At 49.3% G+C, this 25,948-nt stretch overlaps 1 protein-coding gene across 1 annotated transcript in view; it reads left to right on the top strand.

Moving 5' to 3' along the window:
• SUPT6H (SPT6 homolog, histone chaperone and transcription elongation factor) overlaps positions 1 to 25,301 on the top strand; it is a 30,425-nt gene extending 5,124 nt beyond the window's left edge. The window contains exons 2-37 of the mRNA XM_075168685.1: positions 1,429 to 1,570; positions 2,052 to 2,210; positions 2,400 to 2,470; positions 3,124 to 3,319; positions 4,017 to 4,101; positions 4,496 to 4,769; positions 6,062 to 6,163; positions 6,639 to 6,755; positions 7,322 to 7,411; positions 7,907 to 8,049; positions 8,287 to 8,438; positions 8,954 to 9,052; positions 9,209 to 9,338; positions 9,445 to 9,595; positions 10,017 to 10,171; positions 10,738 to 10,933; positions 11,250 to 11,389; positions 11,468 to 11,585; positions 12,234 to 12,310; positions 12,487 to 12,622; positions 13,044 to 13,181; positions 13,466 to 13,633; positions 14,155 to 14,282; positions 15,386 to 15,593; positions 16,068 to 16,215; positions 16,471 to 16,613; positions 17,380 to 17,520; positions 18,608 to 18,803; positions 18,939 to 19,177; positions 19,454 to 19,567; positions 20,054 to 20,178; positions 20,671 to 20,783; positions 21,178 to 21,255; positions 21,344 to 21,510; positions 22,903 to 23,090; positions 23,272 to 25,301. Of these exons, the coding sequence (XP_075024786.1) occupies positions 1,462 to 1,570; positions 2,052 to 2,210; positions 2,400 to 2,470; positions 3,124 to 3,319; positions 4,017 to 4,101; positions 4,496 to 4,769; positions 6,062 to 6,163; positions 6,639 to 6,755; positions 7,322 to 7,411; positions 7,907 to 8,049; positions 8,287 to 8,438; positions 8,954 to 9,052; positions 9,209 to 9,338; positions 9,445 to 9,595; positions 10,017 to 10,171; positions 10,738 to 10,933; positions 11,250 to 11,389; positions 11,468 to 11,585; positions 12,234 to 12,310; positions 12,487 to 12,622; positions 13,044 to 13,181; positions 13,466 to 13,633; positions 14,155 to 14,282; positions 15,386 to 15,593; positions 16,068 to 16,215; positions 16,471 to 16,613; positions 17,380 to 17,520; positions 18,608 to 18,803; positions 18,939 to 19,177; positions 19,454 to 19,567; positions 20,054 to 20,178; positions 20,671 to 20,783; positions 21,178 to 21,255; positions 21,344 to 21,510; positions 22,903 to 23,090; positions 23,272 to 23,458 (5,181 nt within the window). The 5' untranslated portion in view covers positions 1,429 to 1,461 and the 3' untranslated portion in view covers positions 23,459 to 25,301. The remainder of the gene's footprint in view (positions 1 to 1,428; positions 1,571 to 2,051; positions 2,211 to 2,399; positions 2,471 to 3,123; positions 3,320 to 4,016; positions 4,102 to 4,495; positions 4,770 to 6,061; positions 6,164 to 6,638; positions 6,756 to 7,321; positions 7,412 to 7,906; positions 8,050 to 8,286; positions 8,439 to 8,953; positions 9,053 to 9,208; positions 9,339 to 9,444; positions 9,596 to 10,016; positions 10,172 to 10,737; positions 10,934 to 11,249; positions 11,390 to 11,467; positions 11,586 to 12,233; positions 12,311 to 12,486; positions 12,623 to 13,043; positions 13,182 to 13,465; positions 13,634 to 14,154; positions 14,283 to 15,385; positions 15,594 to 16,067; positions 16,216 to 16,470; positions 16,614 to 17,379; positions 17,521 to 18,607; positions 18,804 to 18,938; positions 19,178 to 19,453; positions 19,568 to 20,053; positions 20,179 to 20,670; positions 20,784 to 21,177; positions 21,256 to 21,343; positions 21,511 to 22,902; positions 23,091 to 23,271) is intronic.
• The last annotated feature ends 647 nt before the right edge of the window (positions 25,302 to 25,948 follow it).

Here is a 25,948-nt window from a genome sequence, read left to right as displayed (position 1 = left end):
ATTCCTCTAGAGCTATTAGTGTTTTAAGACTTAAAAGATTCTCCAAGATTGGCCTTGCACTTTTTTTTTTTTACCTGAGAAATAAGTCTCTGGTTTTCTCTAAGTTACTGTGTTTGTGTACCAGATGTGTGGATCTCGGGGCAGAACAAGAAGTCCCGCACACAAGAAGTGTCGTGGCAAAGCCTTGATCAGGTTGTCCTGTATGGGACTGATTTCCTTCAGCTGTTGGTGTGCCATGGGGAAATGATTACGGGAACATTTTGAAGCATGTTTGTTTAGGTATCATTCCCTGGCGTATGGAATTCTTTTCTCATCTTTTTCTCTTTTTTTCTTTTCCTGTGTTAAATTACATCAGATGTAATTTAACATGGAGGTTTTGGCTTTAGATCTGACATCTCCTCTGAGCTGCTTTTTGAACTTTCCCAAAGGCTGGTTCTTCTTCCTGGGCTGGCGTTTTCACCTTCACAGCCATTTGAGGAATTGATTTGTTTTTTCTTATAGCTGCCTTTTGTAAGCTTCTGTTGTTTTGGTGTATGTAAAAAGGAATTTTAAAAAAAAAAATCCTTTGAAAATTCAAAAAACGACAGCAAGTTTTGTAACCACAAGACGTGAAAGGCTCAGAGAGACAGAATTTGAACCATGTCTTTATGGACATACATTTTCCTTTGTGCCAAGGTTAATTTATACTGCTTCCAGGAACTCCAGTTGGGAGAAAAACATCAAAAAAAAGGTTCTGGATACAGAAAATACCCCATTTCTGTAGTCTCTTTTGCTACTTAATCTCTGGTTGGAGGCCCCTGGCCTGGAACACCCCGGCCATGGCTCCGGCTGTGCGGGGTGGTGGAGTTGGGCAGCCGGCAGCCCCCCGCCCTGACCCTGCAGCACCCTCCAGGCCTCTCTCCTGTTTGCTCTGTGGGGCTCCCCAGATCTCCGCAGAGCCTTGTTAACAGCGTGCGAGTGCGGCTTCATCAAGGCCCTTATTAGGGTCGCGCTGGCTTCATTAACTGAGTGAGAATTAATCACATTAAGATCCTAATTGGTTGGACTGCGAGGCTAATACAGTGCTGTATCGGTGACAGCATAGGGTTGCTTTTCTGGCCGCGTGGGAGGGTATGGACGGGCCTTGGCTGTGTGTGCCGTTTCAGCCGCAGCCAGGAGCTCGGCTGTGTAACGAATGCTGCTGTGACAGGTCCTGTCCTGCTCGCTGAGGTGTGGTTGACAGGAGCTAGCAGCTCTTGGCTGCTGGCTCCGTTGCCTAATCTCTGGTGACAGGGATGTCCAGGCAAGGTGGACACTGGGTAATTCAGGGCCTTGCTAGATAATCTGAAACCCTCTTGCCTTAACTGTCTTCTCTCCAAAACTCGGTAGGGGGAAGTGCTTGTGTTTTGCTCGCTCGGCTGATGCGATGGATGTCTCCTCTTTCCCCAGTTCCTGCGGAGCCGTGTGTGAGACGCTGCAGTCATGTCTGACTTTGTAGAAAGTGAAGCAGAGGAGTCGGAGGAGGAGTACAACCAGGATGGGGAGGTTGTGCCCAGAGTAACCAAAAAGTTTGTAGAGGAAGATGAAGATGGTGAGTCTGCCTGTCCTGAGCTTGCTGAATTGTCTGTGTGCCTCGCTGCTTTATTTTACATCCCGTGACTCTGCAGATGGAGCAATAACTGTGCTATAATAGCATGGCCATCTGTAGTCAATAATCTCAGCTGCTTCCGTGCTTCCCTTCCTCAAAATGCCTAGGTGGTTTTTATATTTGGCAATAGAAAATACACTGCTTCACCCCCGTGGGACTTGCAGTCGCACAGTTTGATAGTAAACAGTAAAAGCAGAGGAATTCTCCCAGTGTGACCACTCCACCTGTTCCCTCTGCAGAGAGAGCGTGAGGCAAGAAGTGGGGTTCTGGCATGAGCAGCTGGCTGGTTCTGTGTCAGTAGAAGTGTTCAGTTAAAACTCTCTGCGTGGATAGTGTGAAAGCAGATGCCGTTTGCGCAGAGCCGAGAAGGAGTCTCGGCAGGTAACAAATGAGTACATGTCTAACACTTGCTGCTCTCCACCAGATGAGGAAGAGGAAGAGGAGAATCTTGATGATCAAGATGAGCAGGGGAATCTGAAAGGATTCATTAACGATGACGATGATGAGGAAGAGGAAGAGGAGGAAGAAGCCAGTGACTCTGGAGACTCTGAGGACGACGTTGGCCACAAAAAGAGAAAGCGCAGTAAGTTTTATCATGATTGTTCATAGCAGGCCACAGCGTAATGCTCTCTCACTGCCCTGCTGGAGAGCAGAGCTCTCCCTCTGCCCTGGGTGTCTGCATGGGCTGGGTAAGCTATACCCTTCTCACTCGTTGGTCAATTCCCAGACTAGTAAAGGGAGAGTGTAACTCGTCTCTGCTTTCTTCTCTTAGCTTTTGATGACCGCCTGGAGGATGATGATTTTGACCTCATTGAAGAGAACTTGGGCGTTAAAGTCAAAAGAGTGAGTTGTGTTCCCATGCTGCTGTTAATGGTGTGGTGTGTCTTAGCGCGAAGGAGGGTGGGCTCCTGCCTGGGGTGAGCGAGTAGTGCCTCCCGTCTGCTCCTGCCCTCTTGGAAAGGGAGAGCCGAGTGCTTGAAGGAAACAGGATCTCTTCCTGCCCAGGCAACTGGCTTCCTAGAGTTTGCAAAACACTTTCTTCTGGTTCTTAAAGTCTGCTGTACTCCTCCCTTCCCACCTCTGCAAGAGAGTCTCAGAGAAGCCCATCTTCCACTAACTTTTTCCTGCATGGTGCTAACCTCAAAGTCAGCGCAGGCTGTTATGGGCTCCAAAGCTCCTTCCGTAACAGTCGCTAGAGGCACATCAAGCCAGGCTAACACTGGTGGTGACGGCGTGCAAGTGACACAGGCCTGGACGCGGCGCAGTCCGCGGCAGGCAGTTACGTTGCGTACACACCGTGCTCAATGAGCACCTGCAGCGCAGCTCCCGAGGGGGTGGCTCTTCTCCCCCGTGTGCCTGTGCTGGGCTCCATCCTGCTCCCTCTCAGGTACCACCTGGGGAGCAGAGGAAGTGCAGTTCTGGCCTGGCAGGGACCACTCTGAGCTTGAGTGTCTGTGCCAGGAATTACGTGCACTAACAAGCCTTTTTGCTTACAGCAAAAATTCAGACGTGTGCGAAAAATGTCTGATGATGAGGATGACGAAGAGGAAGACTATGGAAAGGAAGAACATGAGAAGGAAGCCATTGCTGAAGAAATCTTTCAGGATGGTGAAGGCGAGGAGGGAGGGGAAGCTGTTGAAGCTCCTGTTGCTCCACCAGAAGAGGAAGAGGAGGAGGAGGAAGATGAATCTGGTGAGTATGGATGGTCAATTACATCTAAAGTTTGTCCTAGGATTAAAGCACAGGAATGAAGTTAAGACTTTCTCTGAGCTAGAAGTAACCAAAAGCTGTAGCCCTGTCGTGGTAAAGCTCTTGTTGGTCTGATTAGTACAATCTTTAGAATTAAACGTTTCTGGGTGGCCGGTTTAATTTGTCTGTCTAAACTGCTTTGTCCAGAAGCACATTACATGTGCTGAGGTGCTGAACATCTCTTCTAAGCTGCCTCCAAAATGAAAATGCTTCAAAGGAAGGAAGTCAAGGCACTCTTTAGTACCTAGTAGCACAACGCATGCCTGCCCTACTTCTCTTCAGCATCAGCCCGTCACCACTGCTAGTACCATATGGAAAGAGTTTCAAGAATTATTTCTGTTTACTGTCCAAAGCAGCAGGGCCTTTTCTGACTGCATTTTCAGTGCACTGAGCTGCAGATAGTTGCCAGATGGCTTTGCCTGTGTTTGGAAGTTTGTTCTAGCTTGTTATTGTGGTTCAGACTCCTGGAATGTCTGAGGTTGGTGTAGGAGATGCTGTGGGTAGCTGGGCAGACTGACAGCCAGCGGCAGCCTAAATCTGTGGTGGAGGCTTATAGTTGCACTGGCTGAGCTGAGCTTTGTCAGAGGTACCAGTTGAATATGCAAGTGTCCTCACCACTGAATTGCTTCTCAATGTCCAGACATCGATGACTTCATTGTGGATGACGATGGACAACCTCTGAAGAAGCCAAAATGGCGAAAGAAGCTCCCTGGATACACAGATGCGTAAGTATTGATTGGAAATTGGCCTGGAGCCTCGAAAACAGTGCTCAGCTTACTTGATTCTTGCAACGGCAGAGTGATTCAGCTTGTGGTTGGATACCGCTGGTCTCTTTCCCCAAAGCAACCTGGTAAATTTAAACATGGGGCTTTTAGCCTGTGATTTCTTAAAGGTCTGACTCCTTCCTTTCTCCCCTGGATTTTTTACAGGGATACCAAAACCAGTCCCTAAAGACAAGTATTTGCATGTAAAGCTCAAAGAGTTGTGTGCCTAGCCATGATTTTTTAGCCTAGGTGCAAAACTAAAGCTTAGACTTAGGTGCTCCGGCCACCTCTGTGTGGCTAGAAAGATATTCTGTGAACTGCACCATGGGACTGAACGATAGTTTTTGCCTTTCAGTGCTTTGCAGGAAGCCCAGGAAATCTTTGGTGTGGACTTCGACTATGATGAGTTTGAGAAGTACAATGAGTATGATGAGGAGATGGAGGAGGAATATGAGTATGAGGATGAAGAGGCCGAAGGGGAGACCCGTGTACGACCCAAAAAGACTGCCAAGAAGCGCGTCAGTCGGCGTAGCATCTTTGAGATGTACGAGCCCAGTGAGCTGGAAAGCAGTCACCTAACGGACCAGGACAATGAGATCCGCATGACAGACATGCCCGAGAGGTTCCAGGTGAGGGAAGAGGGTGCCGGTGTGCAGGCAGAAAGCATTTCAGCTCCCACCGAGCACAGCAGGCCTGGAACCTGCAGGCCAGCTTTCTCACCTGGCTGCTGGCTGGATTTTGGCATCTCTTTTCCCCCTCTTTGAAGATCCCACCTCTCAAATGTATAGACTGAAACTCCGCATGCAAACGTAACAGTGACATTGTGAACTGTTCTAGCTGTGTAAGCCCAGTTTTAGCACTGGTCATAGTTTCTCTTTGGCCACTGGGTGCCAGTGTTGCACTCCTGGGAGTGGTGCAGGGCTTCTGCTTTCCTGAGATGTCCTTTATGGGTGTTAGTAATCGCATGAGTTGTACCTCTGTATAGCAAGAGGTACAGTGCCAGAGAAGATGTGCCACAGTGCCAGAGAAGGTTTGCTGGGGTTTCTAGCTTACCCCTATGCCAGCCAGCATGTAACTGTCCTGTACAAGGTGGTTCTGTAACCCGCTTTAATCCAAGTGACTGGGACTTGCACTGCTCTCAATACGGAGTCGTGTTTGTGCTGCTAGGAATCATTCTGGTATCTCATATTTTTGTCTTAATTTTACCCTGTATTCAGATTTTCACTGAACAGTCCATCTCCCTTTAGTGTATGTTAATGTAATTCTGTGCAGAGGCTTGTTACCCTCCTTTCTAAAATGGGACGTATGAAGCTGCCAGCTTTTCAGAAAGACCTTTTTTCCCATGCCAGTGTGCACAGCACAAGGGAACGCTGTGTGTAACGTCTTCTGGCCATATGTGGCCTGTTCAGACATTTTGTCGTCTTCACGGATGTCAGTGATGATTAGAGCAGGCCTTCTGAAAGAGAATTGGCTGGGACTAAATGCCCAGAGAGGGTTTGGAGCTGCTTTATGTTCTGTTATTCTATGGCTGCAGCAAGAAAAGTGATAACAAGGCTAGAACAGGCACAGATAGATTGGAACAGAGGATGTAGCTGCAGAGGGTTTGGGAGTCTGGTAGGAAGTGGGGGTACCCTGACTTGATCATCATGGAAGATTTCGCACCATTGCAGGCCTTTCCACAAGCCTTTGACAGAATTGTTAGCTGCCTTTACCTAGCGTAAAACTGATGCAGGTTTCCTGCATGCTCAGAAGATGCAGACATTGAAGCGCTATCCCCAGCAAAGCCCTGCGGGTCTGGGAGGTACTGAGACCCCATAAGCAACCTGCAGCCCAAAACAATAATTTCCAAGCTTCTTGAAGATGAGGTAGCACAAGCCCTGGTGTTGCACATGCCTCTGCTCATCCTGTTGTCTTTTCACAGTTGCGATCCATCCCGGTGAAGAGTGCTGAAGATGATGAGCTGGAGGAAGAAGCTGACTGGATTTACAGGAACGCATTTGCGACACCCACCATCTCCTTGCAGGTAAAGGACAATACCTGGGACTTCTGTCCTAAGAGAACTTGAAAGTGCTGCAGATTTCCAGCCTGGAGACATTGTTCCAAGAGTCTGCTCAGAGGAATGCGGTGCCCAATATACTTTTCTTTCTGGTTTTCTGGTTTTGAGCAGGTCGTTTAACATGCATATGTCTTCATTTTCACATCCATAAAACAGGACAAAAAAGAACACAGAGAAGTTGCAGGAATAATTGTCAAGAACGATTGAAAGATCTCTGAGCTAAACTAGTATTAGCCATGATCTGCTTTTACCATCAGTTTCCTTGGCCAGATGCTGCTTCTTCATTTTCTTTTAAGCCAGTCAGGGCTAGGATGCTTTTCTGTGGTCTAAAATCAGAGTGTGTAGCTAAGCCTGCATTCCCAGCTAACAAAAGGACCCCTGTTTTTGGTCTTTTGGGGGTCAGCTCAGGAATGCGATCAATACAATGTGTTTCTGCTTTTAGGAAAGTTCTGACTACCTCGACCGTGGACAAGCCAGCAGCAGCTTCAGCCGCAAGGGGCCCAGCACCATCCAGAAGATTAAAGAAGCCCTGAATTTCATGAGAAATCAACATTTTGAGGTAATTCGCAACTCGGCTTCATTGCCAAGATAAGGTCTGAGTTGCTGTCTCCTTATCCTGTCTCCTAATCCCCTCCTGAGGATTAGCAGAGGGGCTGCTGGAAACATTTAGGGCAGCAAACTAGAAGGGGCTGAGGTACCATACCTGGTTGCCTCTCCTGTGACAAAAGGGTGCTTCATTGGAAAGTGCAGCTCATCTTATGTGAGCTGTGGCAACGCAGGTTTTTAAGGTCTGTTTGATGGGGCTGCTATCATTGTATTTCCCTGATCCTGGACAAATTGATGCTAAATGAGGTGGAGGATTTTCAAGAGTCTCTTGAGCCTTGCTTGGTCCATTCAACCTATTCTCTGGGGTGTTGCCTGATGTTGCAGAAGCTTTTTGGAATATGTGATGTATTCTTTGGTGGAACAGTCTTAAGAGCTGGGGCATGGCTTGGTACATCTCCCACACTGCTGCCCCATTAGCTTGTCCTCCCACGTGGAACAGGAGCATTCTCTGGACTCCTGGCTGCCAGGAACAGCCTGGTCTTCTGCATGGTGGTGATGAGTCTCGTGTTTCTGACCCAGGTCCCATTCATCGCCTTCTACAGAAAGGAGTATGTGGAGCCAGAGCTGCATATCAATGACCTGTGGAGGGTCTGGCAGTGGGATGAGAAGGTGAGGATTGTTTTCACTGCTTGTTATCCATCAACATTTAACATGTCTTCCCACCTAGCCTGATACTTTCAGCAGATTTTGTTTTGGCTGCGGAGGCCTTGTGTGCTTTTTTTACCCATGTTTTTTTTGCATGTTTGCTATCATGTGGTGGTAAAGGGTTATCTGACAAAAGAGGGTTCAAAACGGTCCTTCCCCTTCACCGAGTTCCTTTTGTGTAGCGACCTTTCCTGCAAGGAGCGCATGTTCCTTCTCTGCTATCAAGTAGATCCAAACCTGATTGTTTTTCCCTCCCCCCGCCCCGTTAATACAATCCACCTCTGAGATGAGACCTGCCACGTGTGTCACATCTGGGCTTGGCTGTGGATGAAGATTTTGATGATTATTTTTATATGACAAATATCCCAAGATCCTGGGAGCCCCTGTTTGGGAAGGGAGGAGACAGATGTGACACACTGCTATGGTGCATTTCACTGGAAGTCTTTGTTCTCATATTAGTGGACCCAGCTGAAGATCCGCAAGCAGAACCTGACACGTCTGTTTGAGAAGATGCAGGCCTATCAGTACGAACAAATCTCTGCTGACCCAGACAAGCCCTTGGCTGATGGAATAAGGGCCCTGGATACTACTGACATGGAGAGGTATGGTGCCATGGTGCCATTCATTCCTAAACAACTTAAAATGCGCGTTAACTTGCCCAAACAGCACAGGCTCTCTGGCCACTGCAGCGTATTGACTTTAGCCTCCCCACAAAGCCAGTAATGAGAAATATTTATAGCACTGCCTCTGCCTGACCCGTACCAGAGCAGGTTCCTTGAGTGCTCTGACCACGGCACAGCTGCAAGCAGGGTGTAACATGCTGGCTTTGCATGCCGTAGGCTGAAGGACGTGCAGTCCATGGACGAGCTGAAGGACGTGTATAATCACTTCCTGCTGTACTATGGGCGAGACATCCCCAAGATGCAGAATGCTGCCAAGGCTGCTCGAAAGAAGCAAAAACGTATCCGAGAGGATGGTGAAGAGGAGGAAGGTTTGTCTCCAAACTTGATAGTCTCCTAATTGTGGGCTGTTTGAAAATCCTGGTTCAAAAGAGTAGTAAAAAAGTTTGTTGAAAAGCCCATTTATTTGCACAGAGCATCTCTGCTCTTTGCTTCTATCTCAAGTTAGTCCCAGGTCTTTCAGGCATCTCTGAAATTGCTTAAAGTTTGCCACACCAGGTGCTTTTCCGATGGGCTGAATACCACCCCTCATGGCAGGGGCCAAAGCCAGGATCAGCCACCTTGGTGTGTGTTTTAATGTGCAGCCCAGAGATACTGCTATTAAAACTGCAAAAGAGTGAAACTGAAGAGAAGGTGACATTTTCAGGGTGTTTTTCTAACCCTGAGTAATTTTAAGGCTACTGTGACCTTTGAGATGCATTTGTGGAATTTAGGGACTCTGTTGCGCAATGTAGGTTGTATTTAATTCCTTTGCTGTCCTTCTGACACCCTGCAGCTGTCTGGATGCCTCTGTAAAGAGAGCTTGCTAAACATATCCTTCCCGTAGGTGAAGGAGAGGATGCAGAAGATGATGAGCAGAAAGGGCCTGAGCTGAAGCAGGCTTCCCGTCGGGATATGTACACCATCTGTCAAACAGCTGGGCTGGGTAAGGGCTGTGCTCTGTCACGCTGAGCTTGCAGTGGCCTAGCCCACGTGCTCTTCTGCGTGGTGTGGCTTACCTGTGGAAGGAGGACTGGTAGTTTTGCTCAGTATAACCTACAGTACCCTTGTCCTCATTGGTTTTGTGGGGTTTTTTTTCCAGATGGCCTGGCTAAGAAGTTTGGTCTGACACCTGAGCAGTTTGGAGAGAATCTCCGAGACAGTTACCAGCGTCACGAGACAGAGCAGTTCCCTGCAGAGCCCCTGGAGCTGGCCAAGGATTATGTGTGTAGGTCAGTGTGGGGGGATCTTCGTTGAGGTTCTGCAAATGTGACACGGGGGAGGGGATCTGGGGACATTCTCAAGTCCTACGCCTTCAAACTGCCTTTTTGCTTTTAGTCAATTCCCAAGCCCTGAAGCAGTGCTGGAAGGAGCCCGGTACATGGTGGCTTTGCAGATAGCCAGGGAGCCTTTGGTCAGACAGGTCCTGAGACAGACTTTCCAAGAAAGAGCTAAAATCAACATTTCACCAACCAAAAAAGGGAAGAAGGTAAGGAAGGGAGCTCTGACTCTGTGGGTCAACTCAGGGGAGGATCTAAATAACATAAAAATGCTCATTTTTGCATCTGAAAACTTCTCCCGCATCAGTGGCAACTCTGAATAAATCTTAGAGCAGCACGTGAGCTGGGCTGTTGCAGAGGCCAGCTCAGCAGCATGCTGCATTTTTAGTCTCAGCGTCTCATCAGACCTGATTCTTGCTGTTGAGATGTTGCCTTCAATTGTTGGAACAGTCTCTGTTTCTCTGGGACTGGGAATGAATTCCACTGTGTCCTGCTGGGGAAGGAAATGCAGACTGGCAGGCATGGGGGTGAGGGGGTATTGAATAAAAACCGTTGTCTGCTATGGTGTACAGAAGGGTCTTTCTTCATGAGTGCCCTGCGTGCATGCTGACTGTCTCTCCTCTCTCCCAGGATGTTGATGAAGCCCACTACGCCTATTCCTTTAAGTACTTGAAGAACAAGCCTGTGAAGGAGCTGCGAGATGACCAGTTCCTGAAAATGAGCCTGGCAGAGGAGGAGGCATTGCTGACTATAGATATCAGCATTGACATGAAAGGAGTGGAGGGGTGAGTCCTCACTGGCTGTGCCATCCGTGCCTTGGCAGAGCTCGTTCATCCAGTGCTGCCATGCTGTTAGAGCTCCTCTGTAACCCAAACTGCTCCTGGAAGCCATGGCCTGGTTGGTTTCCTGCACCTTAAAGCCAAGCAGCCTCTCAGGATCTTGCTTTTTTCTTCATCTTAGTGAAAACTTCAGCAGACATCTGGCTTATTCATTTGAAGGCAAACTCTGAAGCCTTTAGGATTTTTGCGAAAGATGATGCTTGTTTCCCAGCCACCCTCACTGTGTGGCTCCTTGGTTCCTTCCCCGCACATCTGAGTAGCCACACTGTGCAATATGGGTGTGCTGGAGTGGCTGTGGGCTGCCCCGTGTTGCACTGGTCAGGCCTCTCTGTGCTGCCAGCATGGCGTATAGCTGCAATTGTCTAGCAGCATAGTTTTTGCAGTTAAAGGAGTGTTTGATGGGAGGATTGGCTCTTCTCTAAATTCTCCAGGCAGCTCCCTGAATCTGCCAGTGGTGGTGTCAGTGCAGGTGTTTGGAGCCCTTCAGTATCTCCTCCTCTCATTTCTTGCAGTTATGGTAGCGACCAGACATACTTTGAGGAAATCAAACAGTTCTATTATCGGGATGAGTTCAGCCACCAGGTGCAGGAGTGGAATCGGCAGCGTACGATGGCCATTGAGCGGTCCCTCAACCAGTTCCTCTACGTGCAGATGGCTAAAGAGTTGAAGAACAAGCTGTTGGTGGAGGCCAAGGAGTATGTCCTCAAGGTGAGATGGGTTACAAATGCTAACAGTCCTGCAGCATACTGGGGAGAGCTACTGACAGGCCATACACAGGCATTTGGGAAGGAGGAGGGGGCAGGCAGGGGTCTGAATGTGGTTCTTTCCCAAAGAAGGAGAGAAAAGCAGATATCTCGGTGGGAGGGAAGATGGGCTCCATGGTTCTGGAGAGCTGGTCCCAATCCTGACAGAATATACTGTCTTGCTGCCTTGAGCAGTCCATGACCTTCCCTCCGGAGAAGGCTGTGCCAAAGCACCTGCAGTGGATTTTCTCACTCCTCTCTCCTGTTCTCTGTTCTACCAGGCTTGCAGCCGGAAGCTGTACAACTGGCTAAAAGTAGCTTCATACCGTCCCGATCAGCAAGTGGAGGAAGATGATGATTTCATGGATGAAAACCAAGGGAAGGGGATTCGGGTGCTAGGCATTGCATTTTCCTCAGCCAGGTAGGAGGAAAGGAATTGCCTCTGGATCCATGTTCAGCTTTAGCAGTCCTCCATGTCTGAGTGATCTCTGTTTCGCAGGGACCACCCTGTGTTTTGCGCCCTTGTTAATGGAGAGGGTGAGGTTACAGACTTCCTCCGATTGCCACATTTCACAAAGAGAAGGAACGCCTGGCGTGAGGAAGAGAGGGAAAAGAAGGTGAGCCTTGGTGCAACTATTGTCGTCGAGACGAATATCTGCACGTTGCTTTTGGTACCCTGCCATCCACTGTGGGCTGGAGAGGAATAGTCAGGCTGAAGACAGCTCAGGCCTTGTCACTTTGGCATGCAAAAATACTGCCTTTTCCCACCCAGTAATTATTCTGGCAGAACCGTTGCTTCCAGTTAGATTCCAGTTCATCTCTTATGCTCCTCTTACGGGGAGTGGCAGGGCCTTGGCATTCCTGAGTTCTGCTGGTTGGGAGTTTGTGAGCTTCTGCGGTCCCAGCCACAGAAATTTTCTCCCCTTTCCGTGATCATATTATAATAGCGAGAGGCTGTGGGACCTCCTGGAGCTTGCGGCAGGCTTTTGACTTCCATTCCCTACTTGCACTGATTTCCTGTAACAACAGAGCATGATGCCATCAGTCTTTCCTCTGCAGAGCCTTCCAGTTTGTCCTTACAGTAGTAAGGAGCTGCGAAGCCTGCCTGTGGAAAAGGCATTTAGCCATGTTCATGTCACGGTGGCAAATCAGGGTGGCAGTGGGGGAGGATTTGCCCTATGAAATAGGAACCCAGGACAGGTAGCTAGCTCAGTACAGAAATGCTCTAGCTTTTCTACTCTGACCTGTCTTACTTTCCTTTCCAGGCCCAGGATATTGAAACCTTGAAAAAATTCCTCCTGAACAAGAAGCCTCATGTGGTGACAATTGCAGGCGAGAACAGGTCAGTCTTTGTGTTCCTTCTGCTTCCCAGTCTCTTTGCAGTCCTTTCCTCATGCCTGTCCACATCTCACTGTTTCTGTCCATGGTGTGAGGTAACTCACTGGGGTTATCTCCTTAAGTAATTCCAGGACCCAACTTTGTACTCTCCCCTCAATCCCCTTGACCGTCTATTCCTAGGGATGCTCAAATGCTGATGGAGGATGTAAAGAGAATTGTTCATGAGCTGGATCAAGGGCAGCAGCTGTCCTCTATCGGAGTGGAGCTGGTGGACAATGAACTGGCCATCCTCTACATGAACAGCAAGAAGTCTGAGGTGAACCTTCTGTTATTCCAGCTATCCCTTAGCCTGTCGTTCATTTGTGCTGTCTCATCCTCCGTTTGTTGTGCTGGCCCTGCCTTCTGTCATCCGCTGCCTCATGTAATCCATCTAGATAGTGATGTACTGACCTTTAGGTCAAGGCAAAACTTCTTATTTAGGCTTCCCTGAAGAGATCAGCACCAGCAGATGTACAAAGTAGATATTGATATAGTCTGAAATGAATCTTGCTCAGCTGAGTGGATGGGGTTATTTTATTCCTAGTTGCAGCAGAGTTCCTGGGAGCCTTTGACCTCAGCTCTCCTTGCCCTGAGCACCAAATGCTTGTTCCAGTCCCTGTGTGATGTGTCTTTGCTACTGGCACTACAAAGTGTGAAAACACCATCAGGGTTTTCCCTGATTCTCTGACCTCTTGCAGAATGAGTTCCGGGATTACCCACCTCTGCTGCGTCAAGCTGTCTCCCTTGCTCGCCGCATTCAGGACCCCCTCATAGAGTTCGCCCAGGTCTGCAGCTCCGATGAGGATATTCTCTGCCTAAAACTCCACCCTCTGCAGGTAACTTTGCCTTGTGGGATCCTTCTCTGCAAGAGAACGTGGCCTGGGAGGCCTGGGACAGTTTGCTGTCAAAGAAAAGTATTCCAAGCTGAACCAGTGCAAGTTCTGCCTGTTCTATACCATATTCAGGCTACAGAGCACCTTTTTTTTTTTTTTGCCTGCCTTTCGGCTGTTCTCAGTGAGATGCAATACAGCTCCTGAGAGTCTGTTGCGTTTGGCTCAGCTTGCTTATGGCAGTGTTGCACGCATCTCCTTGCGAGGCTAACGCCTCTTCTTTCTGTCAGGAGCACGTGGTGAAGGAGGAACTGCTGAATGCTCTCTACTGCGAATTCATAAACCGTGTGAACGAGGTGGGAGTGGATGTCAATCGGGCGATTGCTCACCCTCACAGCCAGGCTTTGCTGCAGTATGTGTGTGGCCTGGGACCACGCAAAGGCACTCATCTGCTAAAGGTAAGGAGGCTTCTGTCCCTGCCCTCAAAAACAATGCATCGCCCATAACGTGCGAGTTGGCCTGATGGCAGTGCTGTTACGAGCTGAATCAGGGTCCCGTGTGCCAGATGCAGCTGACAGCTCCATTGACGTGTGTTTTAGTGCGTGTGTTATCTCACTGCGCCTAACCCTGAAGCTGTGCGTGGACTTACGTCCTTGATAGACCCGAGCAACTCGGTGGATCTGTCAGTCCTAGCTAGCTCCTGAACCTACAGGAACTAACAGTATCAAGACGCCTCCGTACTGTAGAAAACACAAGGCAAAAAGCCAACGCTTTTCCTGAGAGTTGGAGCTGTTCCATGTGGAGTCATCTCCTTTCATACAATGTTGAGACACAGGCAGGGGCAACAATTTATGAGCTGTGATGGGCTTGATTATGTCAGATGCTTTGAACACTGCAGTGTCCGGCGTGAGTCCTCTGCTTTTCCGGGGAAACCCTTGTGTTTGAATAGCAGGGTTTATACTATCACCCCTTTCTCCAGATCTTAAAACAAAACAACACGCGTCTGGAGAACAGGACCCAGCTGGTTACGATGTGTCACATGGGACCCAAAGTGTTTATCAACTGTGCTGGCTTCATCAAAATTGACACAGCGTCACTGGGCGACAGGTGAGTATTGGGTTGCGTTCAGTGTCATACAGGGTATGGAGTTAGCATGAGCGACAGGCTGAAGCAGTCCTATTCCGTGGAGTCCGTGTTCCCAGGAGTTTCTGTGTGGCCCTTCTGATCACTGGCCAAGTTCAGATATTGCTGATTATTAATCTGATTCTTAAGGGCAGCTAAACTTGCACAGCAATGTGAGCTGCAGAACATTAATTATATAGCTTGATATGGTTTGAAAGACCCTTTGTGGTCAAGAGGAACTAAACTAAAAACAGTTGTTCCCTAACATAGTCGTCACGCATGTCCGTCAGTAACCCGTGTGTACTTCTGCTTAGTTTCTGCCTACTCCTACCTCAGTGTTCTATTTTTCAAAAGTTTCAAACTTGAGGCGTAACTCAGCAATTTAGCTTTCTCTTAAACTAGTAGCAATACTGGGAAGTTTGTAGAGCATTAGGTTACTGGTAACTAAACAAGAGATGTGTGTTTGGAGGACAGTGGTAACCTAGTTTCTAAACCTCTAGCTGACTGCCTTGCACAGAAGGGACACTTGCTGGAAATGTGCTTTCTCTAGGGCTGGCACAGTATCTTTCTTGCCTTTGAAAATCAGTCTGAGAAAGGACACCTGGCTGAATCCTTACGCTGAGTGATCTGACCCCGCTAGGTGCCTGGTTCTTGCAGGATACAAATCCCAGACTTGCAGGGGGCAAAGTGTAGATTCCTCCAAACAGCTGAATGCAGATGGCTGCACTGCCAGTTGGCAACATTTAATTTGTATGAGGAGAGAAACTGTGAAGAGCTGTGTGCTCATAGAGCAGCTATAGCACACAGAGTGATCAAATCTAGATAGCATCCAAAATTCCTGGCTGTATCTTTGCAGTGCAGGAGCTGCAGACTGGAATTTGTCATGTCTTGCCTTGGCTCCTGTTGATTTAGCAATGAAGAATTCATTGTGTCCTTGCTAGAGTAGTTTGTTCCACTGAGGACAGCAGTGGCAAGCAGCCGCACAGCCAACAGCGGTGCTCAACAGCGTGATTTATTATTGAGCTGAAGGAGGTGACTCTGGAACCCTACAGAGTCCTTATCTGAACATTGCTTTGGTTTTATTTCAGTACTGATTCCTACATCGAAGTCCTAGATGGGTCTAGGGTCCATCCTGAAACCTATGAATGGGCAAGAAAAATGGCAGTGGATGCCTTAGAATACGATGAGTCGGCGGAGGACGCTAATCCCGCAGGAGCTCTAGAGGAGATCTTAGAAAATCCCGAGCGCCTGAAAGACCTGGACCTCGATGCCTTTGCTGAAGAACTGGAAAGACAGGTGTGCTGGGGGTTCCTGGTGCTGAGAAACAGAGGGGAAGCTCTGCTGTCCAGCTCAGTTTCTTATGTTTTATTGCTGGTAACCCTTATCCTTTTTAGGTGCTGAGCATTTAGCGGTTGCTGTTGTAAAATGCATAAACAGCCATGATGAGTATTCAAGTGTCTGCCAATGGCATGTAGTAAATACTTACGGAAAGTACACTTGGGGCAGAGGGAGGAAGGAGGCAGGAGACAGTAATTAGACAGTTTAAGCTGTTCTCCCTGAAATTATCTAACTTTTTTCTGAATGTATTGGTACTTTTGACCTCCTCAACATCCCGTGACTGAGTTCCACAGTTTGATGGTACCCTGTGTATTCCTCTTTTTTAAATTTCCTGTTTGATAAGTTCCTTGAGTTCTTCCGTAACTTATACTGGATTCCCTACTCACCTCCTTCCTGCTGCTCATGGCTTTATAACCTTTGAATACCACACAGGGCTACGGTGACAAGCATATCACTTTATATGACATTCGAGCTGAACTAAGCTGCAGGTACAAGGACCTGAGAACCCCATACCGTTCTCCAAACACAGAAGAGGTCTTCAACATGCTGACCAAAGAAACTCCAGAGACTTTTTATATAGGTACATCCCTGTTTACGTCCCTGGTTTTTGTCATCCTAAGTTGACTAAGGATGTGTAAAGGTGGGGCAGAGGGGTCTTGGTGAGGATGATGTTGGGACGGTGCTATGGTTGCATGTATGTGAAGCAGCTTTTCAAGTACCTGGGTAGTCTCCTAACACCTTCATGCACAACTACCTTAGATGGAGGGAACTGCCCAGCCCTGCAGTTGGCTTTCAGTTTTTCATTCTCTCCTCCTCCTCTCCCATCACACCACAGGTAAAATGATCATCTGCAATGTGACTGGGATAGCCCACAGGCGACCGCAAGGAGAAAGCTACGACCAGGCAATACGGAACGATGAAACTGGCCTTTGGCAGTGTCCTTTCTGTCAGCAGGATAACTTTCCAGAGCTCAGTGAGGTGGGGCTGCTTCTCCTAATGGACCTGCCTTTGTCAGGAGTCTGCTATTGGCAGGCTTGAGCGTTTTGTAGGGTTCTTGGGAGACAAGGTATCAGAGCCAAGATTGTGTCTGCAGTGCCCCAGGATCCCAGCCTGAATGTGGCCTTTGGCTGCAAATATAACCTGTTCCACTTTTGACTAATTGCTTCAGTATAGATTTGAAGCTATCCTTTATGGCTACATTATGGATTTTAGTGAACTGGACTAGGAGTGAAATGGACCTGGGGCTAAGCTGACCAGTTCTTTGCAAATACATAAAGCAGGCTTGTTTGTGGTCTAGGATTGTGTTTTACGCAGAAAAACTGCCCGTGACACTGAGAACAGAAGGTTGTTCTGCCACCTTCTCAATTTTAAGAACTTATCTGGACTCCCTGCTGCTTAATGCAGCTGTACTTTAGGTCTCTTCTAAACACTGCTGAATTCCATCCTTGGTAATCCGTGACTTTAAAACCCTATAGCGTTCATTAGAAACCAGCCCTAGCTGCAGGCTTGTGGTCAGGGTCTAAAAATATTCTGACATTCCTGGTTGCAAAGCTCCATAAGCTGAGCAGAACCACAGATTGCATTGCTGGGTAGCATTCATTGAAGTCCTCTGTCCCCTGCCCTTCCACATGTCTCTGCTGGCTGCACCAGTTTGCTGACACAGCTTTTAGACTTTCTTGAGTGTGAGCTGCCGGGGCTATTTTGTTTCCATGCTGAATGACTTTTTCCTTTTGCCTTGCTCAAGGTTTGGAACCACTTTGACAGCGGTTCCTGCCCAGGTCAGGCCATTGGAGTGAAGACACGTCTGGATAATGGTGTCGCTGGCTTCATCCCAACAAAATTTCTTAGTGATAAGGTGGTCAAGCGGCCAGAAGAAAGGGTGAAGGTATGAAAGCAGTGGATTTGCACATGTCCAGCAAGAGCTGGAAAAGCCTGGAGCCAATACCAAAGATTCAGAGTTTGCTTAATAACACTGTTCCCTAGATGACTTTTCAAACCTTATTTTCATTTAAGAACTTTAAATGAGCAGCAAGTTCAGGTTCTGGTTAGTGTCCTTCTCCCACAGTGCAAATCTCTCTTGGCAGCTGGTGGAAACCATGTTAATCAGTTAACATGTTGCACTGCAGGAGGATTTATTATAGTCTGGCTAAAGTCTGGGTTTAGGAGACCAGAAGGCATTCTAATGCAGAGCTGCCCTTTGTTTCTGGCTTTCTAAAGAGTTTGCAGAACTGCTTTTAGATATGCAAGGGTCGCTTTCCCTCTCTCATAGCTTTTTCTTCTGTCTCAATTCATTTGTGGAGGTCATTAGAGTTACTGGTCTTGCTCAGGACAGGGATTGGGCTTCTGAAAGAAAGAGAATCACGTATTTTTATCACATGGTAAAATAGAGGTTTAATATCTTTGCTGTCTTTTGGGGTCCCCCTGACAGTCCATGCAGGTGATGGATAATCCTGTAAGCCCAGAGGTCTTTTAGCATTTCTTTAAAGAGTCGTTAACTTCAGCACGGTTAACTGGACCAAGACATTGCAGGTTTTGTGGTGGTATTTTCTGTTTCCCATTTTATTAGAGCAGTCCTTTGGGTGTCTTCCACTCTGTTTCTGAACAGAATTAACTCCTTTCTTGCACATCTTGAAGTCCAGTTTTGCTGCTCCCATTGTTAAAGATATGTAAAATAGCAAACTTAATTGTCTTCAGCCTCCAAACATGCAGTTTGCTGTGTGCTATAGAGCATAGGTAGTAGACGTGCTGGAGGACTGCCCATTTTTCCTGTAATCTGTTTTGATTCTAGTCATCTTGGGGATCAGCTGATTTTCGGTTCGTATGGAAGGATCACTTTTAAACGTTATGTCAGTCTGAAGTATGCGAGGTAATTCGTACCTCGTTATTGGCAGCGTGACCCCGCACCGATTGCTCTGTAGCGCAGGGAGGCTGGCCAAACCTGCTGATCAGCTTTGCCTGCCCCTCACCTGTAGGTGGGAATGACCGTTCACTGCAGGATTATGAAGATCGACATTGAGAAGTTCAGTGCAGACCTGACCTGCAGGACCTCGGACCTGATGGATAAGAACAATGAGTGGAAACTGCCTAAAGACACCTACTACGACTTTGACTCTGAGGCAGCAGATCACAAACAGGAAGAAGACCTGAAAAGAAAGCAGCAGCGGACAAGTGAGTCTCTTAATTTTTCTCTGCCTTGTAATGCCAGCCTTCCCAGGGTGCTTCAGGAGAATAAGCACAATTAGACATACAGTTGCAATAAAGCAGTTCCTCTTGGAAGCCTAAACACTCTGCTTTGTCCCCTAGCGTACATCAAGAGAGTAATTGCTCACCCATCATTCCACAACATTAGCTTCAAGCAAGCTGAGAAGATGATGGAGACCATGGACCAAGGGGATGTGATTATTCGGCCAAGTAGCAAAGGGGAGAACCACCTGACTGTCACCTGGAAGGTGAACGATGGGATTTACCAGCATGTGGATGTCCGAGAAGAGGGCAAGGAGAATGCGTTCAGCCTGGGCTCCACGCTTTGGATTAACACAGAGGTAAGAGCCCTGCAGAGCATGCCTGGGAAGGAGTTGCTGGGGAAGGAGAAGTACCTATTTGGCAGGGACAGGGTGGCACAGCTGCTTTCAGATTGTTGGAGAGTAACTTCCGTTGCAGTTCTCCAGATTCTTAGACAATACTCAGCTCTTCTTCCCCCCCCCCGCCCCAAAAGCATCCAGCCGTGCTGTGCAGAATGTATGACTGAGAGCTGTATACTAGAATAAGAGTTCCTCATCATGCACCCTAAATACCTCTTTAAATGCGTTTGTTCAAAGGAGTTTGAAGACCTGGATGAAATTGTTGCTCGCTATGTCCAGCCAATGGCTTCTTTTGCCAGAGACCTGTTGAATCACAAATACTATCAGGACTGCAATGGTGGAGACAAGAAGGTAAGCCTGTCCTGGATGTGGTAGCTTCTGTAGGAGATACACGAGCATTATATAAATTTCTTTGTCTCAGGACAGATCTTAAACTCTTTGCGTCTGGCATGAGCTGCTGCTGATCTTCCTCTTGTCGCTTGGGGCTTGGCAGTCACTTGCCAGCTGTAGATGTCAGGGGGATTCTGTCTGGGAGCAGTGGAGTTAGGACAGCAATGGGAGTATGGTGTGCTGTAGTGGTGTGCCAGAGCAGCAAAGGGTTGCCCTATCAGCAAATATCACTGAAAGCAGAGTAATTGGCTTTCTGTGACCTGGTGACATTTGTGCACCAATGCTGTGCAGAAACGCTGCAGTTGGTTGTCCTTGTTGGATTGCTAGCATCAGGGCTGGGCGGAAAAAGGGCTGATCGCAGCATGGAGGGAGATATTCGTAGGCTCTGTGTGTTGCTAAAAATGTAGGCTTGAGCATTTCTCTTCCTCTCTCTCTCTCTCTAATTAGAAGCTGGAAGAGCTGCTGATAAAGACCAAGAAAGAGAAGCCAACATTTATTCCCTACTTTATTAGTGCCTGTAAAGATCTACCTGGCAAATTCCTCTTGGGATATCAGCCTCGAGGCAAACCAAGGTAAGTGAGAGGCAAGCCCAGCAGCTGCAGCTGAGTACTCGGTACCACACCTCAACTTATTGCTGCCAGTTTCTCTTCCAGCTCTGTCAGTATCCCCATAAGTCAGGCCTCCCCTTACCCAGGGTTTGGCTCCCTGACAATAGAGGACCCATGTCTAGCAGTAAATCTCACCCAGGAGACTCCTGTGTTTCTAACCAGCTGGGTGCTACAAGCAGTACTGCCCTGTGCAGGGGATGTCACTGGGGTATAGGGCAGTGATTGATAGATTTTTGCATGGAAAGGCATGGTATTTTGGAGCAATTGTTTGAAAACAAAGTGAAGGTGTCTTCGGTAGGTCTATCTGTTCATTATTGGCACGGCCATTGCCTGAGTTTGTAGGCCTTGCCTGTTCTGACTGAGACCTGTTAGTGTGAGGGTACTGTACAGTGGCAGCTATGGCTCTGAAGCAGCCTGTCATCTCTTGTGCTCTCCTGCATTCACTGCTCCTCGCAGGATAGAGTATGTGACAGTGACGCCAGAAGGATTCCGCTACCGGGGCCAGGTCTTCCCTACCGTGAACGGACTCTTCCGATGGTTTAAGGATCATTATCAGGACCCTGTTCCAGGTGAGCATCCCAAAACCTGAATGCCTCGGCTGTTTGTTCCCTGGCTGTCACACAGTAGGGGTAGTTAGTAAAGGACAATTTCATGTTCTTTGTCCCTGAAATGTGTCCATGGATTTACTATATGTGGGAAGTTTCAAAGCAATGCTTAAGTGTTTGGCTTCCAGGGACCCATTGAGAACTCTCCTGAGAGTTAATCTTTCAGCCAGGTGGGCAATGCAGCAAAAGCTGGGCTTGTCCCTTTCCCTTAGCCTTCCCCACCTCATACACCATTCCCTGGAAAAATAGCATCTTGCCGGTACAAGTGTTGCCTGCATTTTCTCAAATCCTGAGCTTCAGGCCAATAGCAGCTCTTCTGGAGAACTAATCTCTCTCTCTTGGTTTATACTTTATGCAGGTATTACCCCCAGCAGTAGCAGTCGGACCAGGACTCCCGCCTCCATTAATGCTACTCCGGCTAACATTAACCTGGCAGGTCAGTGCAGGCGTTTCCTGGTTGGAATCGGGATGCGAGCTCCTTTTCCAGGCTCCACTTTGTCTAACATGATGGGTCTTTCTTGCAGACCTGACCCGTGCAGTGAACGCTCTACCGCAGAACATGACCTCCCAGATGTTCAATGCCATCGCCGCTGTGACAGGCCAGGGACAGAACCCAAATGCCACCCCTGCGCAGTGGGCAAACAGTCAGTACGGCTATGGAGGCAGCGGAGGCGGCAGCAGCGCGTACCACGTAGGTGTCACTTAAGTTTCTGAGAGAAGGTGCTGCGTGGCTTCTCCTTGCTGCTAGAAACCATCCCGTGGGGGCTCCACTGGGAGCCTGAGGGGTTACTCGTTGCCTGGGATCATCCAGTCCTAGTTGTGTACCCGTGGTGCTGCACAGGGGAGCCTGGCTGGATTCTTGGACCAGGTTTCTTCTTGCCGGCTGAGGAAATAAGGCACGTAATACAGCCCTGCTCTGGAGAGAGTTGAAGCAAGTAGCAAATTGGTCTGGCCCCCCAGGAATGCGGCAGGGTGGAGAGGTGGGATCCAGCGGTGAGGGCGCACAACCTTCTGATTGTGCCCCTGAATTGGCAACGTGAGCTGCCAGTGGAAGAGATTAGCTGTGAAACTATGCGCTGAGTTTGCAGGGCTTTTCAGCTCAGCCTGCTAATCTTCAGGCTGCACCGGCAGGCGAACACCTCAGCCTGACTGAACACCCAGAGGCTTTGCAGGGAGTAAGATGGAATTGGACAGTTTCGGCTCACGCTGAAGCCTTTCCTCACGTGTGCTGGTGCCTACCTCCTCCCAGCCCACACTGCCAGCTCCCCAGCTGACACCGAGGCCAAATCCAGCTGCAGAAGGACTGAGCTGCCGGGGTACAAAAACGCACCCAGCCCTTAGAGAGACCTAATGAAGCGGTGCTGCAAGACAAGGCTTGCAGGGAGGAGTGATCCTCTTTCAGACCACCTTGGGAGGCTTTCATGGAGTTTGGCAGAGTAAACACTGAACTGGGGATAGGCAGGGACTGGGGGTAACCCAATGTATTAATCATCAAGGCAATCTGAAGGAAAAGGGAGGTGAACACCGGGAGGCAAAGAGACTAAGCACTCCATTGGACAAACAGTGAGCCAGCCGGCTTGGGATGTGGGAGGGAGCCATCTCGGGAGCTGCTGCGCCTTCTCTGCAGCCCACAGGGGAAGAATTCGTCTGTTCTTCGTGCCCACTGCAGGACGTCATTTTTGCTGGCTTGCCCCAAGTGTCTCTTGTGCCCATCTCTTGCGGCCCTTACCTTTCCTTGGCTTAAGCATCTCCCCTTGTACCCTCTGTGGGGTGAACAAGGAAGGCAAGGCTGCGGTGGCCCTGCTGGCCCAGGTTGGGTGGGCGATCAGGGGGCTCTCGGGAACAAATGTCCTGTGCTCAGCAGCATGTTGCTCCTTCTGCCCTGCAGCTCCCCATTCCATGGGCAATGGTCACTGCAAACCTCTCCTTGCCCTGATGAGGGGCTCCAGCAGGGCTGGGAGTGTGCAGCAAGGGCGTGCACCAGCCTCCTGGGCGAGTAGGGCAATGCAAGAGCATGCCAGACCTCTGCCCACAGCCTGGCAGGGTTTGTCCTCTGTCCCTTAACAGTATCTGCTCTCTGCAGGTCTTCACGACTCCAGCACAGCAACCGGTGGCCACCCCTCTGATGACCCCCAGTTACTCCTACACTACCCCCAGCCAGCCGATTACAACGCCCCAGTACCAGCTCCAGGCCAACACCACACCCCAGTCCACCCAGTCCCAGACACAGTCGCAGCCATCGTCCAGCTCCAGGCAGAGGCAGCAGCCAAAGTGAGTGGCTCCGGCGCCGGGTGCATGTATCCGTCTGTGTCCCGTCTTGATTGCTTTTGTTGATTTTTGTGCAACCGGCGTGGTGGGGTTATCTTGCGCCTTCCTGCATGGGACCCTGGGGGAGGGAGGGCAGGGAAGCTCTCCCGCTTGCATGTCTCACCTTCTGCCCGTGTCGTTGCAGGACCAACAGCCACGCTGCCATCGACTGGGGGAAGATGGCCGAGCAGTGGCTCCAGGAGAAGGAGGCTGAACGGAGGAAACAGAAGCAGAGGTTGACTCCTCGCCCATCTCCCAGCCCCATGATCGAGAGCACGCCCATGTCCATCGCTGGGGACGCCACGCCACTGCTGGATGAGATGGATCGATAGGCCGTGCTGGACCCGTAACCTCCGCTCTCTTCTCTAGCAAGGGGAAGGGAGAGTGAACAGTTGAAAACAACTTCCCTTCCCTTAGCCACATAACTCCTGTTTTATACGTTGTGAGATGGTGGGAAATGACTCTTGGTGACATGCACCTGAGCGAATGAATAGACTTGGCAGGGCTGGTCTAAATATATATACTATATATATATAAATATATCATAGGAAGGGACACTGCAGCGGCTTCTGCGTTCCAGGCCCTGGTTCACCACTTTGGAAGCTCAGCAAAACAATTATGAGGTCAAACAAGTCTGTCCTTGTACGTGCACAGCAGTCTGCTTTCACCACAAAGACTAGGAAGCAACCGTAGCTGAAAGTGCAGACCATCAGCCTGGAGTGAGCCTGTTTTATTTGGATTCTCCCAAACCCTGACTGTCACCTCTCCTTGTCCTGAGAGCACAAAGCAGAGTCACGGGGGTTGTGACAAGCAAACCGGAGTTCTCAAAAAGTTTCTGTTGTTGTTTGCTCCGTGTTTTCGTGTGTAACAGGCTCTGCGGAGTCTGTGCCAACCTCCAGCTGTGTTCGCAGGGGTCTTGCACAGCAGCTCGGGGTCTTGCCGGAGAGAAACGCAGCTGTCGTACCAAAGGCTTGCTCTCTTCTCTGGCTTCTTTTGGAACAATATTTATTTAGTTTTGATTTTTTTTTTTTTTTTAATCAGACTGCGAAGCAAAACGCCAGCCAACGGCAGCTTTCCCGAGCGCGGGACAGACACGTGGGCTAAAACGCTGCAAGAGCAGCCGCTCCTATGGTGGAGAACGTGAAGCAGCTGGGAGTGCATGGCATCCTCCTCCGTATCCGCTTAACCCTGCCCAGTTGTAACCAAGAGGGGTGAATAAATAGTGTTTCTACTGAACGCTAGTTGAGAGGTTTTCTGCCTGCACCCTGTGCTGCCTGCCTGCCCTCTCCTCTTAGCAATGGATTTGCTTAGAAGCAGAGTTCAGTGGTGAAAGTCAATTCTCCTTCTTCCTTTGTTGCTTGGAGTTGCCCTCGGTGTGCTGAAACTTTCACGGAGAAGCTGATTTCTGTTGAGCTGATAAAGAATAATGTTTTGTTTTGAATGCGTCGTACAGAGACATCACACCGACATCTGGGGCACCTTCCAGAGACCCATCTCTCTCTGGCTGGGAGAGGTACTGGGGGGCCTGGGAGGGGACCAGATCATGCAGATAACTTCGGTCATGTCAGAAACAGCCCACTGCAGTATTGCAGAGCGCCTGCCAGCGCTGAGAGCCATTTCTGAACTGGAAAGTTCCTGCTGCACACACTTTCCTCTCTCCTGCTTTGTTAGTAGGGGATTTTCTATGGAAGCAGAGTCTTTGTTCCTTCCAAGTGCTCCTGGTTAGCCCCTTCTCGCTAGGAAATGAGCAAGAACAGCAAATCTTAAGAAACAAAGGTCTTTTTTGCATGTAAATGCTCCTGAAGAATGGCAGCAACCCGGGAGACAAAGCAAAGCTTTTTCCACAGAGAAATGCAGGTCCTGGCTTCTGCGCCATCTCCTCAGCACTACTGGGGGGCTGACACAGTCGTGTTCCTCCCCTGCAACCGCGCGGGCCAGGCCGGAGAACCATGCTCCGGGGCCCGCGGCTGCCATAGGTTGCGGGTGTACTAACCTTACGCTATTTTTTTATTTTATGAAACTCTGTATGACGGGAATTTGACTGGGAGTAGCTCCTTACCAGGGATGTGTCGGACCCCTATGGGGAGGGGCTAGTTGTGCGTTGTCGGCTCCTTTTTGGCTGTCTTTGTTTTTAGTTTTCCCTTACTGTCAATAAAAATTCTACTTTTGGGAAGCTGCCCGCATGCCACATGTCTGTGCTTCCTGCGGTGACGCTGTGGTTGCCGCAAGGACTTTGCACCCATTAGCAGCGCTCGAGAGGGTGCGATGCCTCGCTACCACCTCGGTATTTCCCCCCTGGGCTCTTGTGGTCCGCTTATTTCAGGGATTTGGGATTGCACCATACGCTTCTCTGGGAACAGTGGAGTTTGCACGGGGCAGCTCTGCTCCTCGGTGCTGTCTGATCTCCCGAGGCTGTGTCATGGCAGAACAGGAGACAGCGCTCCAGCTTTTTCCGATTCTGGAATTCGGTGCTGGTGTGGGAAGATCTTCCTACCAGCCTCACTGGGTAGGAGAGGGGACGCTGTGCCGAGCCACACTCCTCACTCGGAAGCGCTTTGCAGGAGTTGGTGGCAATGCCCTGTCTCCGGGCTCAAACTCTTCGCTACGGGAGCCCGGTTATCAGCGAGGGGAACAAGCCGGGCTGTGATCACCGTCCGCCAGGCAGGGACACGGGCAGCTTGCCCTGCCCCTGCCTCTCCCCGGGGAAGTGGCTGCCTTTGTCCCAGGGCTGGAAAAGCTTCTATTGTCCCACTCCAAAGAGCTCTTGTACGGCGTTTGAGGAGCCTCTTGGGGAGGGACAAGGCCCCTGCTCCTCCCCGAGC

Source organism: Calonectris borealis, chromosome 19, assembly GCF_964195595.1.
Source record: "Calonectris borealis chromosome 19, bCalBor7.hap1.2, whole genome shotgun sequence".
NCBI classification, from domain to species: domain Eukaryota; kingdom Metazoa; phylum Chordata; class Aves; order Procellariiformes; family Procellariidae; genus Calonectris; species Calonectris borealis.
The sequence above is the reverse complement of the archived record's forward strand: the minus strand, read 5'-3'. Positions and strand labels throughout refer to the sequence as shown.